At 67.9% G+C, this 20045-nt stretch overlaps 1 protein-coding gene across 4 annotated transcripts in view; it reads right to left on the reverse strand.

Annotated features, from left to right (window-relative positions):
* Window positions 1-205: 205 nt before the first annotated feature.
* NHSL3 (NHS like 3) overlaps window positions 206-20045 on the reverse strand; it is a 50791-nt gene continuing 30951 nt past the window's right edge. For 2 of the 4 annotated variants that reach the window (XM_075908635.1, XM_075908636.1), the window contains exons 2-7: window positions 12919-13074; window positions 11723-11778; window positions 9759-9879; window positions 8225-8341; window positions 4726-7800; window positions 206-2240 (exon numbers count right to left, since the gene is read on the reverse strand). In XM_075908635.1, the coding sequence (XP_075764750.1) occupies window positions 2218-2240; window positions 4726-7800; window positions 8225-8341; window positions 9759-9879; window positions 11723-11778; window positions 12919-13074 (3548 nt within the window). In that variant the 3' untranslated portion in view covers window positions 206-2217. Of the gene's footprint in view, window positions 2241-4725; window positions 7801-8224; window positions 8342-9758; window positions 9880-11722; window positions 11779-12918; window positions 13075-13692; window positions 13727-16696; window positions 17074-20045 lie in introns of those variants that run through there. The other 2 variants (XM_075908637.1, XM_075908638.1) reach the window with 2 other exon arrangements.

A 20045-nucleotide genomic window follows, 5' to 3' on the forward strand; every position in this document is an offset into this window, starting at 1 on the left:
GCGGGGGAACAGGGCGCTGCTGCCCCCTGGACTCCAGCAGGGGCCTGGCCCTTCTCCTGCGTTAGGGTGAGAAACTGAACCGCTCGTGTCTCTGGGGGCCCCATCTCCACGCGGGCAGTGGGGGAGGGAGTGTAAGAGTGGGGGCCTCCAGCCAGCCTAGAGGAGCAACCCCCCCCACCCCCAAGAAACCAAAGGAGACAGCCAGTTTCAATCATCATCTTTAACCAAAGACACAGACAGAGCTTGGCCGGTTCTCGGCAGCTTCAAGGCAGCTGGGTTCACAACGGAGGCAGTAAAAGCACCAGCCCCCGTGTAAAGGAAGAGAAATCCAAGTGCCTGGCTCTGGGGAGCAGGGCTGGGTGTAAAACTCCAGGCTGTGGGGCTCAGTTAATGCTGCAGCTGGTGGAGCATCTGAAAAGCCTCTCGCCTCCCAGGAGCTGCCTGTGCAGACGCAGGGCCCGGCTGGGGTAGGGGAAAGAGCCCGGCTCTGGAATACAGGGAAGATGAGTGGAAGTCAAGGTGCCTGGAGAGGCCCCTGGGGCCTGGACACTCAGCCCCGATTCTCCTCCCCTGGATCCAGGAGGCTGGCAATGGGAGGGGAGCCCTCCTCCCCACCCCCCACTCACACAGGCCAGGCTGTCTGCGACGCGAGGGTAGCACACACCAGAGAGCGATTCCTCCCCTGCCCGGTGCGCCAGACGGGGCCGCCTGGGGGGGGGGGGTGCGTTCCCACAGCCCGAAGGGGACACCTGGGGTAACCCCCGGCATTGCGGGGCCCTGCAGGCTGCCTGCCCCGTTAACCGCGTGCTTGGCTGCTCGGGGGGAGCACTGGCTTTGCAGCTCCTCAGCAATACTGAAGCCTTGGGCTTCGGCCACACGGAACCTGGAGCGGCCTGAGCCTGGTTTGGAGAAGGCAGAGGGGGCCGGAGCCCCCTCCGCCCAGCCTGGCACTGCCAAGGGACTGCCCTTCCAGTACAGCCAGGGCCCCGCCGCAGCCTGGTGGAGCTCCCTCCGCCCAGCCTGGCACTGCCAAGGGACTGCCCTTCCAGTACAGCCAGGGCCCCGCCGCAGCCTGGTGGAGCCCCCTCCGCCCAGCCTGGCACTGCCAAGGGATTGCCCTTCCAGTACAGCCAGGGCCCGCCGCAGCCTGGTGGAGCTCCCTCCGCCCAGCCTGGCACTGCCAAGGGACTGCCCTTCCAGTACAGCCAGGGCCCCGCCGCAGCCTCGTGGAGCTCCCTCCGCCCAGCCTGGCACTGCCAAGGGACTGCCCTTCCAGTACAGCCAGGGCCCGCCGCAGCCTGGTGGAGCCCCCTCCGCCCAGCCTGGCACTGCCAAGGGACTGCCCTTCCAGTACAGCCAGGGCCCGCCGCAGCCTGGTGGAGCTCCCTTGCCCAGCTCTGCTGGTGGGGTCTGGTGCTTACACACCACTGGCCCCAGGGCAGGAACCCAGGCTCACACTGCCCCTGCCCCGTAACCGCACTGGAGGGAGCTGGGATTTGGTTGTGGGCTGTAGCAGCTCTGAGCCCGGTAGGGGCCTGGGCCCCATTTCTTGTTGGGCACCGACTCACCCCCGGCTCGGTCTCCCTGACGCTGCCCCCACGCGGCAACAGGCCTTTCCCGCACGGAGCCCTGTGCCTCGGGCCTGCTGCTGTCCCTCCACAGCCGCGCGGGGCCTCTCCGGCCCTGGGGGGGCGTCTCCTGGCCACGAGGGGAGGCCGTTGGGCAGGGCAGCTCCTCGGCAAGCCGGCCCCGTGTCCGCCGGCGGCTCCGTAGCGTCCAGGCCGCACCGTCGGCTCCTCTGGAAGAAGTGCTTTGACCGCTCAGGCGCACGGAGCGAGCTTCTCCGCCCCGTGGAAAAACCAGCCCCAGCCCAGCCCCCTCCCTGCCAGCAGGCCGTGCGTCAGGCCGTCTGCTACCCCCCTCCACCTTCCTTGCAGCGGTTCCTCTGCACCTTCCCCCTCACAGAAATCCAGCAAATCCAGCAGGTGAAGGGCCAGAGGCCGGACTCCAGGGGGTTGGTTACAAACGATGCAACTAAAGCTGTATTGTTGAAGACAGTGAAACCAACACCAGTTTTTGCATAAATATCAAGGCCATCGGCGGCTAAGGCTGTTTGCTTCCTTTTGTGGCGGCCCTGAGCCAGCTCCCGGCTCCTCTGTTCGCCTGCTCGGGTCCCTGAGAGATTTGTGTTCCTGCGGGTCGGGGCAGCGCCGTCCGTCAGGCCGTCTCCTCCCGTCCGTCTGCAGGGAAAGGAGAGCGATTCCCGTTAGAGCCGGATCGTGCTCAGCTGTGGGGGAGGGCAGGCAGCTGCTTCAAATCCACCCCAGCCCCCCGGCCAGCTGGCCCCTGGCTTTCCAGAGTCCAGCAGGGTCATTTCGGATCACGGCTGCTGTGGGGCTGACGTAACCCAGGGGTCAGGGAGCGCTACAGCCCCACAAGCGATGAGCCTGTTCCAGAGCGGAGGTCTCTAGCAATGTTCCCTCTGCTCTTTTCCAGCCACCTCACATTTTTTTTCCATCCATGTGCAGAATAAATGGACGTGCACCAAGGCCCGTGCAGATGTGCACCACCAGTAGAAACAAAACCTAGCTGAGCAGCCGCAAGAGCGCCCGGCTTACGGGAACGCTGCTCTCTAGCCTGTGCTTTGAGCTCTGGTTCGATCCCAGGGTCAGCCAACGGGGTGGCCGACACCCGCTGCCCGGGCTGGTGCAAACCCTCTGGCCATAGGCGAATGCAAGCAGGCAGCCGGCGGGGGCAGGGCGCTCCCAGCTTCCTGCAGGCCACCTAGCAGGTTAGATGGGCAGGCTAAAGGCACCCACCCCGAGCCCCCTCCCTCCTGCCTCCATTTCGGGGGGGGCAGGGAGGCTGCAGTTTGCCCTCACTCCCTAGTCACAAAAACCTCTGGGCAAGTGCAGCTGCAGCCCTCTCCCACCCCCGAAATGGCACCCTGAGCCCCCTGCCCCTCCCAGCCCCCAGCCCTGAATCCTGCACCCCCCATGTCCCCCGCTCTAAGCCCCCCCGTCTCCTGCCCTGAGCCCCCCTCACACTCCAACCCCGACTCCTGCACCCCCCACACACACCTCAACCCTCTGCCCCGAGTCCCCTGCACTCAGCTTTCTTACAGGTACTATTGTATGGGGGCTGTGATAGGACAGTACCAGTAAGAAATGTAAGTTACTTTCACCCCTGGCCTCTTTGTGTTCTAGCCCTGTTCCTGCTGCTGGCGCGAGGGAGGGGAGGGGGGGCAGGGCAGCAGAGGAGCGATGCTGGAAGAGAGCTGAAGTGGAGGAAGCTAACGGCTGGGACTGGGGTGCGCTGAAGGGCTGCAGTGGGGGGGGGGGCTGCAGTGGAGAGGATGCATGTTGGGACTGGGGTGTGCTGGCAGGGCTACAGTGGAGGTGCAGGTCAGGACTGGGGTGCGTGGCCGGGCTGCAGTGGGCAGACTGCATGTTGGGATTGGGGGTGCACCAGTGGCCTGCGGTGCACTGGCGGGGCTGCAGGGTGGGACTGGGGTGCACCGGCGGGATGGCGGCACTGGCGGGGCTGCAGGGTGGGACTGGGGTGCACCGGCGGGATGGGGGGCACTGGCGTGGCTGCAGGGTGGGACTGGGGTGCACCGGCGGGACGGGGGGCACTGGCGTGGCTGCAGGGTGGGACTGGGGTGCACCGGCGGGACGGGGGGCACTGGCGGGGCTGCAGGGTGGGGCTGGGGTGCACCGGCGGGATGGGGGGCACTGGCGTGGCTGCAGGGTGGGACTGGGGTGCACCGGCGGGACGGGGGGCACTGGCGGGGCTGCAGGGTGGGACTGGGGTGCACCGGCGGGATGGCGGCACTGGCGGGGCTGCAGGGTGGGACTGGGGTGCACCGGCGGGATGGGGGGCACTGGCGGGGCTGCAGGGTGGGACTGGGGTGCACCGGCGGGATGGCGGCACTGGCGGGGCTGCAGGGTGGGACTGGGGTGCACCGGCAGGATGGGGGGCACTGGTGGGGCTGCCGGGTGGGACTGGGGTGCACCGGCGGGACGGGGGCACTGGCGGGGCTGCAGGGTGGGACTGGGGTGCACCGGCAGGACGGGGGGCACTGGCGGGGCTGCGGGTTGGGACTGGGGTGCACCGGCAGGACGGGGGGCACTGGCGGGGCTGCAGGGTGGGACTGGGGTGCACCGGCGGGACGGGGGGCACTGGCGGGGCTGCAGGGTGGGACTGGGGTGCACCGGCGGGATGGGGGGCACTGGCGGGGCTGCAGGGTGGGACTGGGGTGCACCGGCAGGACGGGGGGCACTGGCGGGGCTGCAGGGTGGGACTGGGGTGCACCGGCGGGACGGGGGCACTGGCGGGGCTGCAGGGTGGGGCTGGGGTGCACCGGCGGGATGGGGGGCACTGGTGGGGCTGCCGGGTGGGACTGGGGTGCACCGGCGGGACGGGGGGCACTGGCGGGGCTGCAGGGTGGGACTGGGGTGCACCGGCGGGACGGGGGGCACTGGCGGGGCTGCAGGGTGGGGCTGGGATGCACCGGCAGGACGGGGGACACTGGCGGGGCTGCAGGGTGGGACTGGGGTGCACCGGCGGGACGGGGGGCACTGGCGGGGCTGCAGGGTGGGGCTGGGGTGCACCGGCGGGACGGGGGGCACTGGCGGGGCTGTAGGGTGGGACTGGGGTGAACCTGCAGAGAGGAGAAGCTGCCTGGCACCCCTCCCACTGCCGGTGTTCTCTACCCCGCCGTACCTTGTGCAGGGGGATTCTGCGCCGGCGTCTCTGGGCCTGCCAGGTGCCCGCTGCTGCTCTCGGCGGGGGGGGCCGCGTTCACCGAGGGCGGGTTCTTAGTCCTGCTCTCTTCTGCCGAGGGAGCCCTCGCTCTGTCCGGCAGGGAACAGTTCCCCGTGTCCACCCCCTGCGGCTTCGGGCTCACTGGGGACTGGGGCGGCCCCGTACCCAGCGAGGGCTTCCTGGCGATGGGAGGTGGGATCTTGCCGGACTTCCTCTGTGCTTGTGGCTTGCCAGGGGGCCCCTGGCCCGGCTGGGCCTGGGCTGGGCCTGCAGAGCGCTGCCCGGAGTAATTCATCAGCTCGGCTACCAAGTTCTTCTTCAGGTCAGCCTGGGCCTCCGGGGAAGAGGGCGTCTCTATGACCAGCTTCTTGGAGCTCTTGGCGAAGATGAAGCTGGCGGTGGAGGCGGGTGACTTGTGGAGGGGGGACCCCTGGCCGTCCTTGGCCTCCCCCGTCCTGGGCTCCGGGCCAGAGGCGCCATGGCCTGGGAGAGTCAGCTGCTTGCCCTTGGTCCTGTCCGCCAGGCGGGAGGCGGGGGCGTCTCCGGAAGACGAGCTGGAAGCCTTCAGCCGCACGGCCTCCTGCAGCGGGTTCAAAGGCACGGTGTCTTTGGAAGGATGGGCCTGCCGCAGGGACAGGGACTTGCGGATGGGTTTCTGGGGGGCAGGCTGAGCCGGCTTCCCTTCGCCGCTGGCGCCCTGCCCGTCCTGGCCTGGCGCCTGCTTGCCTGGGCCGGCGTCCACGTGGACCGAGCGCAGGCGCACCATCTGCAGCAGGGAGGGAGTGACGATGGGGAGGTTGGCGTCCTCCTTTGGCATGGAGTTGCTCTTGCTTCGAGAGACGGGCTCCTTCTTAGGGTCCGGCCGGGGGCCATTCGTGGTCTTCTTAAGGCTTGCTTGAGGCTGGAGAGGGGTGTGCAGGGCGGGAGCCGCGGGGGCGGGAGGCGGGGCTGCCGCTGCTGGGGGCGTGGCCACGGGCGGCTCCGGCGCCGGCAGGGTGGATCCCGCCAAGGGGCCCGGTTGCTGCTGAATCCTCGAGGAGACTTTGGCGGAGAAGGCGAGCGAGGCGGCTCCCGGGCCATCCCTTGGGGGTGCTGCGGCGGGGCCGGCTGGCTGCTCTGAGCCCGCGGGCTCCGGCTGGGCTCCGGCGACAGGGAGCGGCTCCGGCAGGGCGGAGAAGCCGGCCTCGTCTGGCGGGGGGAAGTCCGCCATGGACAGATCCTGCTCATCCAGCGCCGGCGGGGGCGGAGGGGGCCACGAGGGGTCCAGAGGCGCCTCCCGGACCGGCTCCGAGTGGGGGACCTCTGGGCTCGCCTCAGCCCTTTTCGCCGGCGGCGGCGGCGGATGGTAGGAGGGGGGAGGGGATGGGGGGGGGGACCTGCTGCCAGGCATGGGAGGCACTGAGGCCTCCTGGCTGGCTGTGCTTTGGGCAGGGGGGCTGGCAGGGGGCGCAGCCTGCCGGGGTTCGGTGGGCGGGGGAGACGTGGGGGCTGGCACCTTGGGGTGCGGGGGAATGAGGAACCGGTCCAAGCGGCTCTGCAAGGAGAGGGCAGGCCCCGCGGGGGGCGCCGCAGGCTCTGCCGGGGCGGGGTCCGAGGCGGAGGAGGATAGCGAGGTGAGGGAGGAGGAGACGGACAGGGCAGGGGACTGCAGCGAGCAGACCCTCTCGGGTTTCTTTGGCTGGGGCCTCCTCTTGCCGGGGGAGCAGGCGGGGGGGCTGAGCCCCTTGGGGGGGAGGGGGGGGGTGCCGCTCTGGCTGGAGTAGCCGCTGGAGGGGGACATGGTGCGGCTGAAGCCCTCGGGGGAGCCCTGCCGAAGGGTGGCCTGCGGCTCCCGGAGGACGGCCACCCCCTCCCTGCGGAGCTTCTCCCCCGGCAGCGGGCTGCAGCGGGACACGTCGGGGGAGCTGGCGTCGGCCGAGTAGGCCAGGCTGTCGGAGCGGAGGCTGCTGGTCTCGCTCAGCGAGCAGGGCGAGAAGACCTCGTCCTCGCCCAGGGGGCTCTGGCTCTCCAGGCGCGGCGCCCACGGCTCGCTGCCCTCCCGCCGGGGCTTAGGGGGCAGGCCCAGCGCTGTCGGCCCCCCCGCCGGCTGAGCCCTTTGGTGCAGGGAGTGGGTGCGCCTGGGGGGGGCCGGCGGCTTCTTCATCTTCCTGAGGGAGACGCTGCGGGCGGAGGACCGGTCGCTCCTCAGGCTGGCGGTGTCCGAGCCGTCCGCCACGCTGCTGGTGCTGTACGCGGGCGAGGCCCTGCCGCTGCTGCCCGCCAGCCGCACCGCCAGCAGGCCGGGGGACGGGCAGGCGGGCCTGGCGCTGCGGACGCCGAGCCGATCGGGGTCGGGCCCGGCCTCGCCGCGCGGCCCAGCCTGCCCCTTGCGGTCGGAGCCGCCGTGCGAGGAGATGGTGGAGCTGTTGGACACGATGGTCTCCGTGGACTGGGAGTGGCTCCAGTTGTCGCTGGAGGAGGAGTGCTCCCGGCTGCGGGGGGCCGAGAAGCGGGGGAGGGAGCGGACCGAGGCCGGGCTGGAGGACACGAGGCTGCAGCGGCTCAGCGTCCGCACGCTGCTCCGGCTCAGCGCCACCACGTCCACCATGGGCGGCAGCACCGCGTTGGGGATGATCTTGGAGAGGTAGGTGCCCTGCGGGGAAATGGACATCACAGGGCCCAGCGGCTCCGGGGCAGGGCTGGCGTGGGTGGTCATGCCCGGCACGGCCAGCGACTTCGGCCTCACCAAGGGAGACAGCTTGGCGGCCGTCCTCCTCCCCAGCAGCGTGTCGTCGCGGTAGACGCGGTCGATGTGCCTCTGGAGGGCCGCGTCCGACCTGGCCTCCTCCAGGGCGTGCAGGGAGACGCGGGCGCCGCCCGGGGGGGCCGGCGGGTTGCCGTCGATGGTGGGGATGCGGATCATGCCGCCGTCCGGCTCGCTGCCGTTCACCGAGGGCGGGGCCGCTGTGCTGGGGGGGGCCCCCTCCTGCCCGGCGCCGTCTCGGGGGGAAATGCTGCCCGGGCGTTTCTTCAGCTCGTGGCTGCTTCTCAGACCTGAGCGCGAGAGGGAGAAAAGCCAGCAGAGTTATAACCGAGCCCGGTGGGCGGGCGGGCGGCGTCGCTGATTGCACCCGGGCTCTCCCCCGGGTACGTGGGGCCACGGCCGGGACTCAGGGCTGCCTGTGACACCTCTGGGGGCCGTAATACCAGGGTGTGATTCTGGTTGCCAGGCTGGCTGGGGGGTGGCCTCTGCCAGGCAGGTCAGACTGGGGGTCCTGGGGGTGCCTATTGCCTCCGATTCCTCCCTGCGGCTCCTTGGACGCTCCCCTGCGAAGGGGGAGCACAGGGACCTCCAGGAACAAGCCAGCTCCGAGCCTGCCCCTGGAGCCCAAGTCTCGGCCGGGAGAGAGCCCTGGCTCGCTGGCGCACATGGAGTGGCTGCCGACCCTGAGCCCTCATCCGCCCCCCCACCGCTCACCCAGCTCCTTCTGGACGTGCTGGGGGATGCCCAGCACCGTCGTCCTCCTCTCCTTCCTCCTCTTCCCTGCCTTCTCCGAGGACTTGGGGAACGAGTCGTGAGGCCGGAAGGTGGAACCTGAAATGCAGGCGCGACGCAATGAAACGACGGGGGTGGGACCCGGCTGCCACCCCAGGAGACAGGGCCTCTTCGGCTTAGAAAAGAGGAGACTCGAGGGGTATACGAGAGTCTATAAAATCCTGGCTGGGGTGGAGAAAGTGGCGGCATTTCCTCCTCCCCACAACACGGGAACTAGGGGATCACCACGTGAAATTAAGTGGCAGCAGGTTCAAAACAAACAAGAGGATGTTTTTCTTCAGGCAGCGCACAACCTGTGGAACTCCTCGCTGGTTGTTGGGAAGGCCAGGATTCTAACAGGGCTCAAAAAAGAGGTAGATAGATTCCCGGAGGATCGGTCCTTCAATGGCGATTAGCCAGGATGGGCAGGGAGGGTCCCCCTAGCCTCTGTTTGTCAGACACTGGGCCTGGGCAACAGGGGTGGGATGTGATCGTCTGGTCTGTTCATTCCCTCTGGGGCACCTGCATTGGCCACTGTCGGCAGACAGGACACTGGGCTAGACAGACCTTTGGTCTGACCCCGTCTGGCTGCTCTTAAGTCCCAGGCTAGCAAGCAAGGAGCAACCGCTCGGATGCTGCCCACCCAGACACCCACCCCGGAAGGAACAGACGCCCCCGTTAGACCTAAGTAAACAATCGCTGTAATTCGAGGTTGGGTTTTGAGAAAGCTGGACTGTTTGGGGCAATCTTGTCGCGACCTTGGAGCTACCAGTGTTCTCTGATGTCAGGGCCGGGCCCCGCCCTAGGGATGCGGATAACACGGCTAACTGGGCGCCAGGGGCAGTGAATCACGGCTGAGAAATGCTTTGTCCAGGACTGGGGGAAGCCACGGCCGAGCGAGAGAAGGAGAAACCCTGGAGAAAGCAGCGTGCAGCTGCCCGGTGCCCCCGCTGACCTTCACCGAGGGCCACGAAGCGGCAACGCCATCGCGTGTCGGTCAGCGCACGAAATCCGCCTGGGCCAGGGGAGCTTTGTCAGCGCTTTCCTGACCCCGCGGGAGCCAGGCCACGATGGGCAGGCTGCCCCCGGTCTGGACGCGTGTTGGCCAGTGCTTGCCACCGTCCGGTAGCTGGGTATCGAATACAAGGCTCGATGTGCATCTATTGAAATAACCGACTCCGCGGAGCCACTGGGGCTGCCCGGGGGGGAAACTGAGTCCTGGTAAAGTGTGAGGAAGCTCTCAGGATAAGCAGTGGGGCCCTGACCGCGGTCTGAGCGTACGCGGGGCTGCGCAATCTACAGGCCTGCCCTCCCCGGCACAGCCCCCATCCCAGCGGCAGCCTCTGGCCCCAGGGCAGGCTGCGGGGGAGAGGGGCGCAGCAGCCTGGCCACCCAAGCCCAGCTCCGGTCCGCGTGGCTCTCGCATGCTGCCAGGCGGCTCGCCCTCCTGGGCCCCCAGCGCGCCCCCGGCGGGTACCTTTCCTCTGGATCATCTCCGAGCGGATGGAGAGGGCGTCCTCGGAGGCGCTCTCGGTCGTGCACGACTGCGTCCTGCTCCGGAAGGAGAGCTCATCGTCCTCCACGGAGGGGTGGGAAGACTGCGAGGGGAGAAGAGCCTCCTATAAGCCCTGAGCTTTCATGGGACAGACGCTTCCCTCCCGGCTCCCCAGCGCCGGAGTCCCCCCCTCGCGGCCAGAAAGCCCCTTCTCCGAGGCCAAGTGTTAGGAGTCAGCCCCATCGGGGGCAGGCCGAGCCCCCCCAACTAGGAGTCAGGGCCCGAGAGGCCAGGCGGGAAGCCCCCCGCCCCAGGGCGTGTTCAGAGGAAACCCAGCCAGCGGAACGAATGGCCAGCAGGGGCCTGGCTTGGCACCAGGTGGCGCTGCCCACTTCAGCCCCCCTTAGCAGCAAGTGGCAGCCGACTGGGCGAGTCCTCCCCCCCTCGCCCCGGCGGGACCCAGGAGATCCGCACGCAGCGCTGGGCAGACGCCTGGCTCCTGGGGGTGTGGCCTGGAGAGGAATAGGCAGGACGGGGGGGGCACTGGGAGGGAGGGAGGGAGGGGTACTGGGGGGGGGGCTGCGAGCGGTGCCCACGGCAGAGATCTGCTGCAGCCGGGACCGGGGGACCCGCAGCATTGGCCAGCAACATCCTGGGGTTTACTTCTGCTGCCTCCCCTGAAAACCAGCCCCCCCCCCCAGTCCATCTTCCTCACCTCTTCTCCCACCCTCCGCCCCCGCCCCCACCCTCACGGGCACTGAGGCCGCTAGCCAGCCCCTGGCCCTGCACTGCTGCCAGGCTAGAGCTTCCCCCCAGGGCTCCCTTCCCCAGTGGCACAACAGCCTCCCGCCTCTCCCTCTGCCGCCATGGGGTGAAGGAGGCAAAAGGCCCAAGAGCGATGGGACCAGACACCCCCCGTGCAGCTCCAGGGGCGGGCAGTGGAGGGGCAGAGGCCCAGGCTAAGCTCCGGCCAAAGGGCTGGGCGTTTCCTGGCTGCTGCAGACCTGAGAGGATCTGCCGTGGGGCAGGCTGAGAGTTAGATGGGCCCACGGTGCCCTGCACCAGGAATATTCCAGGCCTGGGGCTCGCCCTCTGGTCTCCCTGCCCCCCACATGGTTTAACACACCCCCGGGGCCCCGGCCACCCCCACTGGCAGCAGAGGGGCCAGAACGGCTCCCTGCGGCTGCTGGCGTGTGCGTCCCTAGGGCCGGCGGGGGGGCCAGTGCCTCTGGGCCCTGCACTAATCCAGCTGCTGGGAGAAACACTCCGCCAGCCCCCCCGGCCACATGAGCAGCAGGAAGCCGCGCTGGCCCCGCGGCGCAGCCCGAGCAATGGGCCCCCGGGACATTTTCAGTCACCAGGGGACACACCGGGGGGGTGCATGGGGACCGCAGGGCCTGGAGACCCCTGCCCCCCAGGAGGCACTGCCGGGGGGGGCTGCCCCAGGTAAGCGTGGCCCCCCCCACGCCCTCTCCCCACACCTCCTTGTGCACCCTACACCCTCCAGGGCCTGCACTCTGTCCCCACACTCCGCATCCTGCCCCTGACCTCCCTCCCACGGCAGAGCCTGCACCCACCAGACTCCTGCACCCTGCATCTCAATCACCCGACTCCTCCAGCCCAGAGCCGGCACCCAAACGCCCGCCCCCCCCAATCCCCGGCGCCAGCCCAGAGCCGGCACCCCTCCCCCACCCAACCTCCTGCTCAGAGCCTTGGGTGGGGGGGAGGGGTGCAGGCGCTGGGCATTGTGGGCACCCCCAAAACGTCTGCAAACCTGCCGGCCCTGCCTCCAGCCCCTTACTGCCAAGATAAACCCAAGGGAAGGGCATTTTCCTGCCCGGACGCCAGCTCCCCAGGGTCCGGCTCCTGTAGCCCCCCCGTGGGAAGGCGCCCGAGCGAGGAGGTCCGGAGAGGGGCAGTGCAGGGAGCCGCAGGGAGTCCCTCACCTGGCTGCTGCCGCTGTCTCCGTGGTCCCAGCCGCTCCGGCTCTGCTTTTGTTTTTCTGGAAGAGGGAAGATGCAGAGCAGCCCCTCAGCGAGGCGGGAGGGAGGAGGGGTCCCATCGACGCGGGCCCGGGGCGCAGGAACCGAGCGGCCGCCACCGCGCCCTGCCCACCCCCGGCAGGAGGCCTGAGCCCTTGGGGACACTGGCCCCGTGGCTCCAGCAGATCAACACCCGCCCCCGCCGCCTCCCCTGGACTTGGGTCAGACACAAACCCAGCCGCCCCCCCCCGCCTGTCGGAGGCTCGTGTCTCTCCCGCTGCCGAGCCGGGGGGGTACCGTGGGTCATAGTCCCTGTGTGGGGGCCGGCTGGGGGAGGTGCACACTGGGCCTGGGGGAGGGAGGGAGGTGGGGGGAGAATCACATTTATGGGCCCCACCCTCCTGCTTTGGCTCCCCTCCCCCCAGTGGGTCGACTGCACCAGCGCGGCCTCCTTGGAAGGTCGCCGGGCACTCTGGCCTGGGGGTGCCCCATTTGTACCCCCAGGGAGCCGGGAGCACACAGCCCCCTGTACACACAGCCCCCCCAAGGGAGCCAGGAGCACACAGCCCCCTGTACACACAGCCGCCCCCCCCGAGGGAGCCAGGAGCACACAGCCCCCCGTCCTCACAACCCCCCCCCCCATCAGCCGGGAGCACACAGCCCCCCGTCCACACAGCCCCCCCCGAGGGAGCCGGGAGCACACAGCCCCCCGTCCACACAGCCCCCCCCAAGGGAGCCGGGACCACACAGCCCCCCGTCCACACAGCCCCTCCCCCCAAGGAAGCTGGGAGCACACAGCCCCCCCCCCAGGGAGCCGGGAGCACACAGCCCCCTGTCCACACAGCCCCCCCCCTGAGGGAGCCGGGAGCACTCAGCCCCCCCCCAGGGAGCCGGGAGCACACAGCCCCCTGTCCACACAGCCCCCCCCAGGAAGCCGGGAGCACACAGGCCCCCCCCCAGGAAGCCGGGAGCACACAGCCCCCCGTACACACAGCCCCCCCCCAGGAGGCCGGGAGCACACAGCCCCCCCCCCCAGGAGGCCGGGAGCACACAGCCCCCCCCCAGGGAGCACACAGCCCCCCATCCACACAGCCCCCCTTCTACCTCCCCGGGACGCTTGCCCGGAGCAGAGCAGAGGACCTGGCCAGGGGGGCACGTACCCTGGTGCTGCAGAGACTTGAGCCCCGCCTGGGCCTGGTGGTGCAGCTCCTCCAGGTGCGGCGGGCGGCTGCGGGGGAAGAAGACATTGTCGGGCCGCTCCCCGCCCGCCCGGTACTGGACGCTCAGCCGCTTGTCGTTCTCAGCCTTGGCAGAGCCTGGGGAGGCAACAGGGATCGGTCAGGCCTGGTCCAGGCCCCGGCGCCTGGGGGGGGGGGGCTCCTGGCAGGAGACGGCCAGAGGCAGCTCCAGGCCCAGGGTCCCCCCAGCAGCACGACCGGCGAGGTGAAAGCAGAGCAGCCCCCTGGCCTGCCGGGAGCCTGATGCGGCCGTGGGGGGTGGCCAGGGCCCGGCTGGGGCGAGGAGGGGGCTGGCGGGTGATCGTTTGGGTGGCGAGGAGCAGCTCTTGGCGCCTGGCTTCCAGCCCCGCCGCAGCCCGTGGGACGTCCCCCTGGGCCGCGTGGCTCCCAGCAAGAGCTCGCCGAGACGGCCGGGGGTTGGGGGTCGAACAGGTGCCCATGCGGGGGGGCCATCGGGGAGGCAGCAGGTGCGAGTCCCCTGGACGCACCAGGGCCTTGGCTTCCTGGCCCCCACCTGCTCCTGCTGCCACGTCTCCCCGGCCACCCCAACGGGCCGCCACGGGCGCCTGCCTCTCACCCAGCCCCCCAGTCCCGTCCAGACAGAGTCCGAGGCCTGGGGTGGATTTGGGGCAGAGCCCAGAACCACAGCCGGGAACTGACTCCCGGCCCCTCCGTGCCTGTGACCGTCCTGCCTACGTGTCGAGAGGTTCCCCATCCGCCGCGGGGGGCCGGGCCCCGGCTAGAGCGAGGCCACTTCGGCGAGGACCCCGCGCCGCCGAGGGACGGCGCCATCGCACTGCCGGCGGGGGGGCATTGGTACAGCCGGGTCACTGCGGGGTGTGGCCTTTTCACACCCCGAGCAGGGGAGCTCCCCCGACGTGGGTGGCGAGCGCCGTCCCCGCCCTAGGAGGAGCCCCGGGCGTTCTGCCTCGGCCGGCGTCCCCCTCCCCGCGGCCCGGCCCGAGCAGGAGCCAACGAGCCCGCCCGGCGTGTGCACATCCTGCGTCCATGGCTCCTCTGACAGCCCGGCGCTGCCGGGGGAACCCGATACCTCCCCGCCCCCAGGGCCTGGCCGCGGCCGCGGGTCTGACTCGGCTCTTTTGGAAGCGGCGCCTGTGCCTTTAAAACGAATGCACGGAGCCAGCGAAAGCTCCCCAGGGCGCATCACATGACTGATACCAGAAATATCTGTGCACCTTGCCGCGCGGGGCCGCTTAAAGAGACAGGCCGCGGCAGCATGGGGGAGAGTCCTCCCCAGAGCCCCCCTCCCCTTCCGCCCAGCCTCCAACTCCATCTCTGCGAGCGGCAGGCTCCTCCGGGACAACAGGCGCCAGCCCTAAAGCAACCGGCGCCGAGCGTGGGCCCCGGGGGCCGTGTGGCGTCATCTCGTGATCCATCCGCCTTGAGACACCGGCCCTGCGCGACGGCCCTTAAGGAGCATGGGCCTGCTGTTTGCAGCGTCACCGCGAGCCCGTCGGTGACTAATGCTGCGCTGGCCACGTTATCCAAGCCCCGAGCTCTGACCATCTCAAAGCACAGGACACACTCACACTGCGCCAGCCCAGCTGTGGCCCCTGCCCCTCCCCTCCTGCCAGCTCCCACCCGCTCGCGTGGGGGGCTCGGTGGGGCTGGAGCAGCTCTCTGCCCGCAGCTGGGCCCCGGGCAGGGGGCTGCTTCCGGGTACCGGGTAACCGTTTAACCAGCTACCCGTGATCACAACTGCCTCTCGCCCCGCAGATATTGCAATACCTTAGCTGAGGGGAGGCATCGTCGCCTCCCACGGATTGGCATCAGTATTGCTCAACTGTGTGTCATAGCCCCAATGTGGCTAATAACTAAAGGAGATTCCCCTCACATTCGAATGGCAGGGCACCTGCAGATCTGAGTTGAAGCCGGAGGACCAGTTTTCCATTCCCAAACCCGCTGGGATTTATTCCTGGGTGATGACGCCCGTCACAGATGGGGAAACGACTCCCTGGCCCAGAGTCGGTGGAAGAGCCAGGAGCAGAACCTACGGGCTCTGGCTTCCCAGCCTCTACTCGGCTGCCTGGGCATCCCTCGCTTTGCTGGGCCTGGCCCGCTCTGACCGCCCGTGAGGGGTGTGACTTTCTATCACTAGCTACAGCAGCGTGAGCGCGAGCACAGAGGCAGTTTTGCCAGGAAAGCTAGTTCCATGCGGGAAGGAGGGGCCCACCGATATAAGCACCCCTCTGCCTCTCCGTCCAGCCTGGAGAGTGGATATTGCTGTTACTGTCCCCCGGACCGATACCACGGAGACAGGCTGCCGGAGGGCTGCCACCCCGAGGAGTTTCGCCCCCGCTGGCCCGAGGACAAAGCGGAGGCTGCAGACCCCAGGCCCAACCCTCGGCCAAGGGGAGGCGAGTTCGTACCTTGGACGCAGGTTTGCCACCGGCGAAGGGGCGGGAGGCTGATGTGAGACGAGTAATAAAGCGGAGGATTCCCCCGTACCGCACTCCCGCCGGACGCCTCGAACACAGGAATCAACTGAGCCCCACAACCCCCCGATGAGGCACAGAAGGGTTTACACGGACTGTCTTTTTAGAATGGGGGAAACTGAGGCACGGAGGGAGGCGGAGACCGGCGCACGGTCGTCTAGCCAGTCGAGCTGGGAACAGAACCCAGATTTCTGAATGGGCAGTCTCCTCCTCGAGCGCCGAGGCTCCACTTTCCTGGTGCCCAGCGCTGGGTTCCCTGTTCACAACAGCCTCCATCCCGCCGCTGCTGGCTCTCGCTAGCTGCCCTGGGTGGGCTCTGCAGGGGCCCTGGCTTCCCACCGCCTACCCTGGGAGACAGCTGGGCGCCAGCTCGCCCGGCTCTCCCCCTTCAGCCTACGGCCCCTGCCCTTCAGGCTCATCTCATTCTTGCTGCCCTGCAGCAGCCCGGAGAAAAACAACTTTGTGCTGAAGAAGGAAGGGAGAAAACAAGCGGCCGAGAGAGGCAGTGGAAGCAACACGCAACACGCAACACGCAACACGCACACGGTGCAGGGCCTCTAACCCAAAGAGCAGGAGAACAACACACGCACCCCCTGCCCCGCCCCACAGCATCCCTGCTGCTGTGCGCACACACGCACGCACACACACACCCCGCCTGCACTCCGAGGAAAGCCAGGCCGCTGCGGCAGCTCAGCACAATGGGGACGGGGCCACAGGACAATAGGACGGATTCCACCCTGCTAAGCTGCCCAGAAAGAGTCTCTCCCCGCCAGGCAGCTGCAGGCGGCCGGGGCAGGAAGCGCTGGGCCCACGCAGGCTGGGTAAGCGGGGACAGGCACAGCCCAGTTTGCGGGAGCTCTCCCACCCGCCGCGGGGGGGGATGCCTTCACCCAGGACCCCAAGCCACCCCCGGTGACCGGGCACACCCCGGCCAAGCCCTGGACTGCTGGGATTCCCCCGCGAGCGCGCCCCCAGCCCGGGTGGGCTCCGCGAGTCCTCGTCAGGCAGCAAGCCGCTCGCAGGTTGGTTCCACTGACTTCCTAACCAGAGCAGCTGCTGGGGTGACCTTCCCGGCCCGAGCCAGAGAGGCAGCCAGTTAGAACAGGAGCCTTCCCGCCCCACCTCGGGGAGCCAGCCCGGCCCCACACAAGGGGGGCAGCGACGCTTCCTGGCAGCGGAGGGCTTGGAGCTCTCCAACAGCCAGGGTCACGTAAGGACAAGGGACGTCCGGAGGCCGGACTCACCTTTCTTCTTAAACAGCGCCAGGAGAGAGGGGAGATTCCGGCCCAGGAAAACCACCATCCCGACGGCTGGGGGGCTCTGGCCCCAAAGGACTTTCGGGAGATGGGGCTCTGCAGCCAAGGGGTCCCAGCCGGGGCTCCTGCCTTCCTCCAGCTGCCTCCAGCATTTAGCGTCCCCGGCGCCTTCCACTCCCTCGCTCCTTCGCGCTCATCTGTGCCCGGGGTTCCGGCAGGAAGATGCACAAAACCAGCCGCACGGAGACGCCGCCGATGCCGCAGCCTCCATCCGGAGAGCCGGGCTGAAGAAGTGTGAACTCAAGGACGGGGGGAGGAGGGGGAGAGCGGGGCACAGTGGGGGGAGGGATCTTGGCTCCCTGGTTCTCCCTCTGCCTCTCCTCGGAGGCCGGCAGGGGCGTGAATTCCAGCCCCCAGCTGTTCCAACTGCACAGTCCTTTCATTGAGAAAAGAAAAGCAGCCCCGCCCCCGCCCCCGCCCTGCCCCGTCCCTCGGGCCCCGCGTCTGCTCCCGAGCACAGAGGCTTGTCCAGGGTGGGAAGAGACCAGCAAACACCCCCCCCCCCCCAGCCCGGCTTCCAGGAACCGACATCCAGGGCAGCTGCCTGGAGCGATTCAGCATCTGCAAGGGCCCCGGCAGCCTCGGGGCTTGCCCCCCGCTCCCATGGGGAGGGGCCTGGGAACCCAGGGGAGCTGTCGGCCTGCGCCCATGGAAGCGCCAGGGAGCAGGCCTCTTGCTCTCCTCCAAACCCCGACTGAACAGCCAGGAGCCGGCGGGTTTTTAGCCCAACTTCCACTCCAGTGTCAGGGCAGCAGCTGCTTTTCCTGCAGGTCGGGGCAGAGACAGCTCCGGAGTCAGGATCCCCCGGCTGGGCGGACAGACAGACACCCTGAGCCGGGGCGGGAGGGCACTGGGCGGTGTCACCCTGGCGGAACTCCAGTCAGGGCAGGGCCCCCCGCACACACTGCCCGGCCACAGGTGGAACAAGGAGTCGGGGGGATTATTGCCAGAAATCCCTACAAAAGGGAGGCGCCTGTTCAGGGACTAGACTCCTGGATTCTATTCCTGGCTCTGCCATCGATTCCTGTGACCCGGGGCGAGTCCAAGCCCCGCGCTCTGCCTCAGTTTCCCCTCCTCTCAGCACTACCGAAGGCTTGCAATGAGTTAGGAAAGCGCCACGGGTCACTAACGCAGAAACAGGAGGCCTCGGAGCACTCTGTGAACACTGGCTAAGGCCAGGGCGACCTCAGAAAGCTCTGGTGAGCTCCTCCCTGTTGCCCCGTGTCCTTCCCCCACTGTGCAGATCTGGGTAGACGGGTGGAGCAGCCCCTAAACCCGCCACATGAAGACCAGGCTTGCACTGGCCAAAAGGCGCTTCTGCTGGACTCAGACTGGGTCCCTCCATGACAAAATCGGTGTCTTCAAAAGTGCTTTCAGGTCAGCATCACGGTACCTCCAGTGGGGTCTTAGAAATGCCACACGAACACACACACACACACACACACACACACACACACACACACACACACACACACGCGCGCGCGCTACGTCTAGACTGGCATGATTTTCCACAAATGCTTTTAACGGAAAAGTTTTCCATTAAAAGCATTTTCAGGAAAGAGCGTCTAGATTGGCACGAACACTCTTCCACAGAAAAGCGTCCGTGCCAATCTAGACGCGGTTTTGAGCAAGAAAGCCCCCGTCGCCATTTTCGCCATCGGGGCTTTTTTGCGCAAAACAAATCTGAGCTGTCTACACTGGCCCTTTCGCGCAAAAGAACTTTTGCCCAAACAGGAGCAGCATAGTATTTCCGCAAGAAGCACTGATTTCTTACATGAGATCGTCAGTGTTCTTGTGGAAATTCAAGCGGCCAGTGTAGACAGCTGGCAAGTTTTTCCGTAAAAGCAGCTGCTTTTGCGGAAAAACTTGCCAGTCTAGACACAGCCACACACACGAGCGGACATGGCTACCTTTTGTGCAAGGGCCTGGCCCGAGCCTCACAGCCTCCAAGATGATTGTCATTTTTCAGAGGGGGAAACTGAGGCACAGCAAGGCACGGTGACTTGCCCGGGAGTAACAGAGTCAGGCAGAACCAAGAACGGATCCCGGAGAGCTTGGCGACCTGTCCAGACCAAACTCCTTCCCTCCCTCCCTCCCTCCACACACCTTGGGGCTAAACAGCCCCCCCACCTGCCTCCTACACCGCGGTGTGCCTCGCTTGTCAGCATTCCCCGCCCCTCTCCAGCACGAGGGTCCCTGCCCCCTGAGCGGGGAGGGCATAAGGGAGTCCAGTCCTGCTGGCTGGCAGGGCCTGCCCCCTCCCCCTGCTCTTCGGGGAGCCCCCCTCTGCCTCTCACTGCTGAATATTCATCGAGCTCCCTCCGGGAAGGGGAGTCCTGGGAAGGGCAGGCCAGCACCATCTGCCACGCGGGCAGGGCTTGCTCTGTCGCACAATCCATGGAAAAGTGCAAGAGCCCGGCTGCAGCTGCCGTGCGGCGAGACACAAGGGGAGTCTGCAAATTCCCCCTTGCAGCATCCCTCCTCCAGGGCCTGGCAGGGAGGGCACCAGGCAGACGGGAGCAGAGTCCCCCTTGCTGAGAAGGGGGGCAGGGGGCCACGCACCGGGGTGGGGGACTAAGGGCTGGGAGAGGAGCCCAGGGCAGGAAGGCAGGAAAGGGCTCTCGGCGCCCTCTGCTCCCTGGGGCACCCTACAGCCCCACGCTGCCGGCTCCGATCTCCCGCAGAGCCACCCCCAGCCCTGGTTCTGGGGCTCATCTTGCAAGCCCTGGGACGCAGGATCCGACCCCTCCAGGCCAGGGCGCCGGGGGCCTTTCCCGCAGACAGGTGCACCCGTGGGATGCCTCGGCTGGGTGGCTCAGGCACACATCCCCAACGGGGAGCACGTGGGGCTGTCTGCATGCGTCACCCACGGCTCCATCTGCTTCCCTGCTCAGAGCCAGGAGAGAGGTCGACAGCATCCAACAAGCCGGATCCCTGCCAGGGGCATGTGTCCGTGAGGTGGCCACGTTCTCAGCTGGGCCCCTTGGCTCTGCCTGGGCCAAGCACTAGCTTCCAGCCAGGGGCCAGCCCACATAGCAGGGGTAGGGAGAGAGGCTACGTTAACTAGTGGCTTGAGAATGGGGCAGGAGATATGGGGCAGGATCCCAAACCCCACCCCGGCTCTGCCGCCGACCTGCTCTCTCGGCGCCTTGGTCTCCCATGTGTCAAATGGGAGGTGATGACAGTGGTCAGTGACCCCCCGGGGCAGACATGCAATGCTCTAAGGGCCAAGTATCTGCAAATTCCCGTTCCTAGGAACTGTTCTGCTGGCAATATG

The sequence above is a fragment of the Pelodiscus sinensis genome, chromosome 25, assembly GCF_049634645.1.
Source record: "Pelodiscus sinensis isolate JC-2024 chromosome 25, ASM4963464v1, whole genome shotgun sequence".
Taxonomy (NCBI): Eukaryota; Metazoa; Chordata; order Testudines; family Trionychidae; genus Pelodiscus; species Pelodiscus sinensis.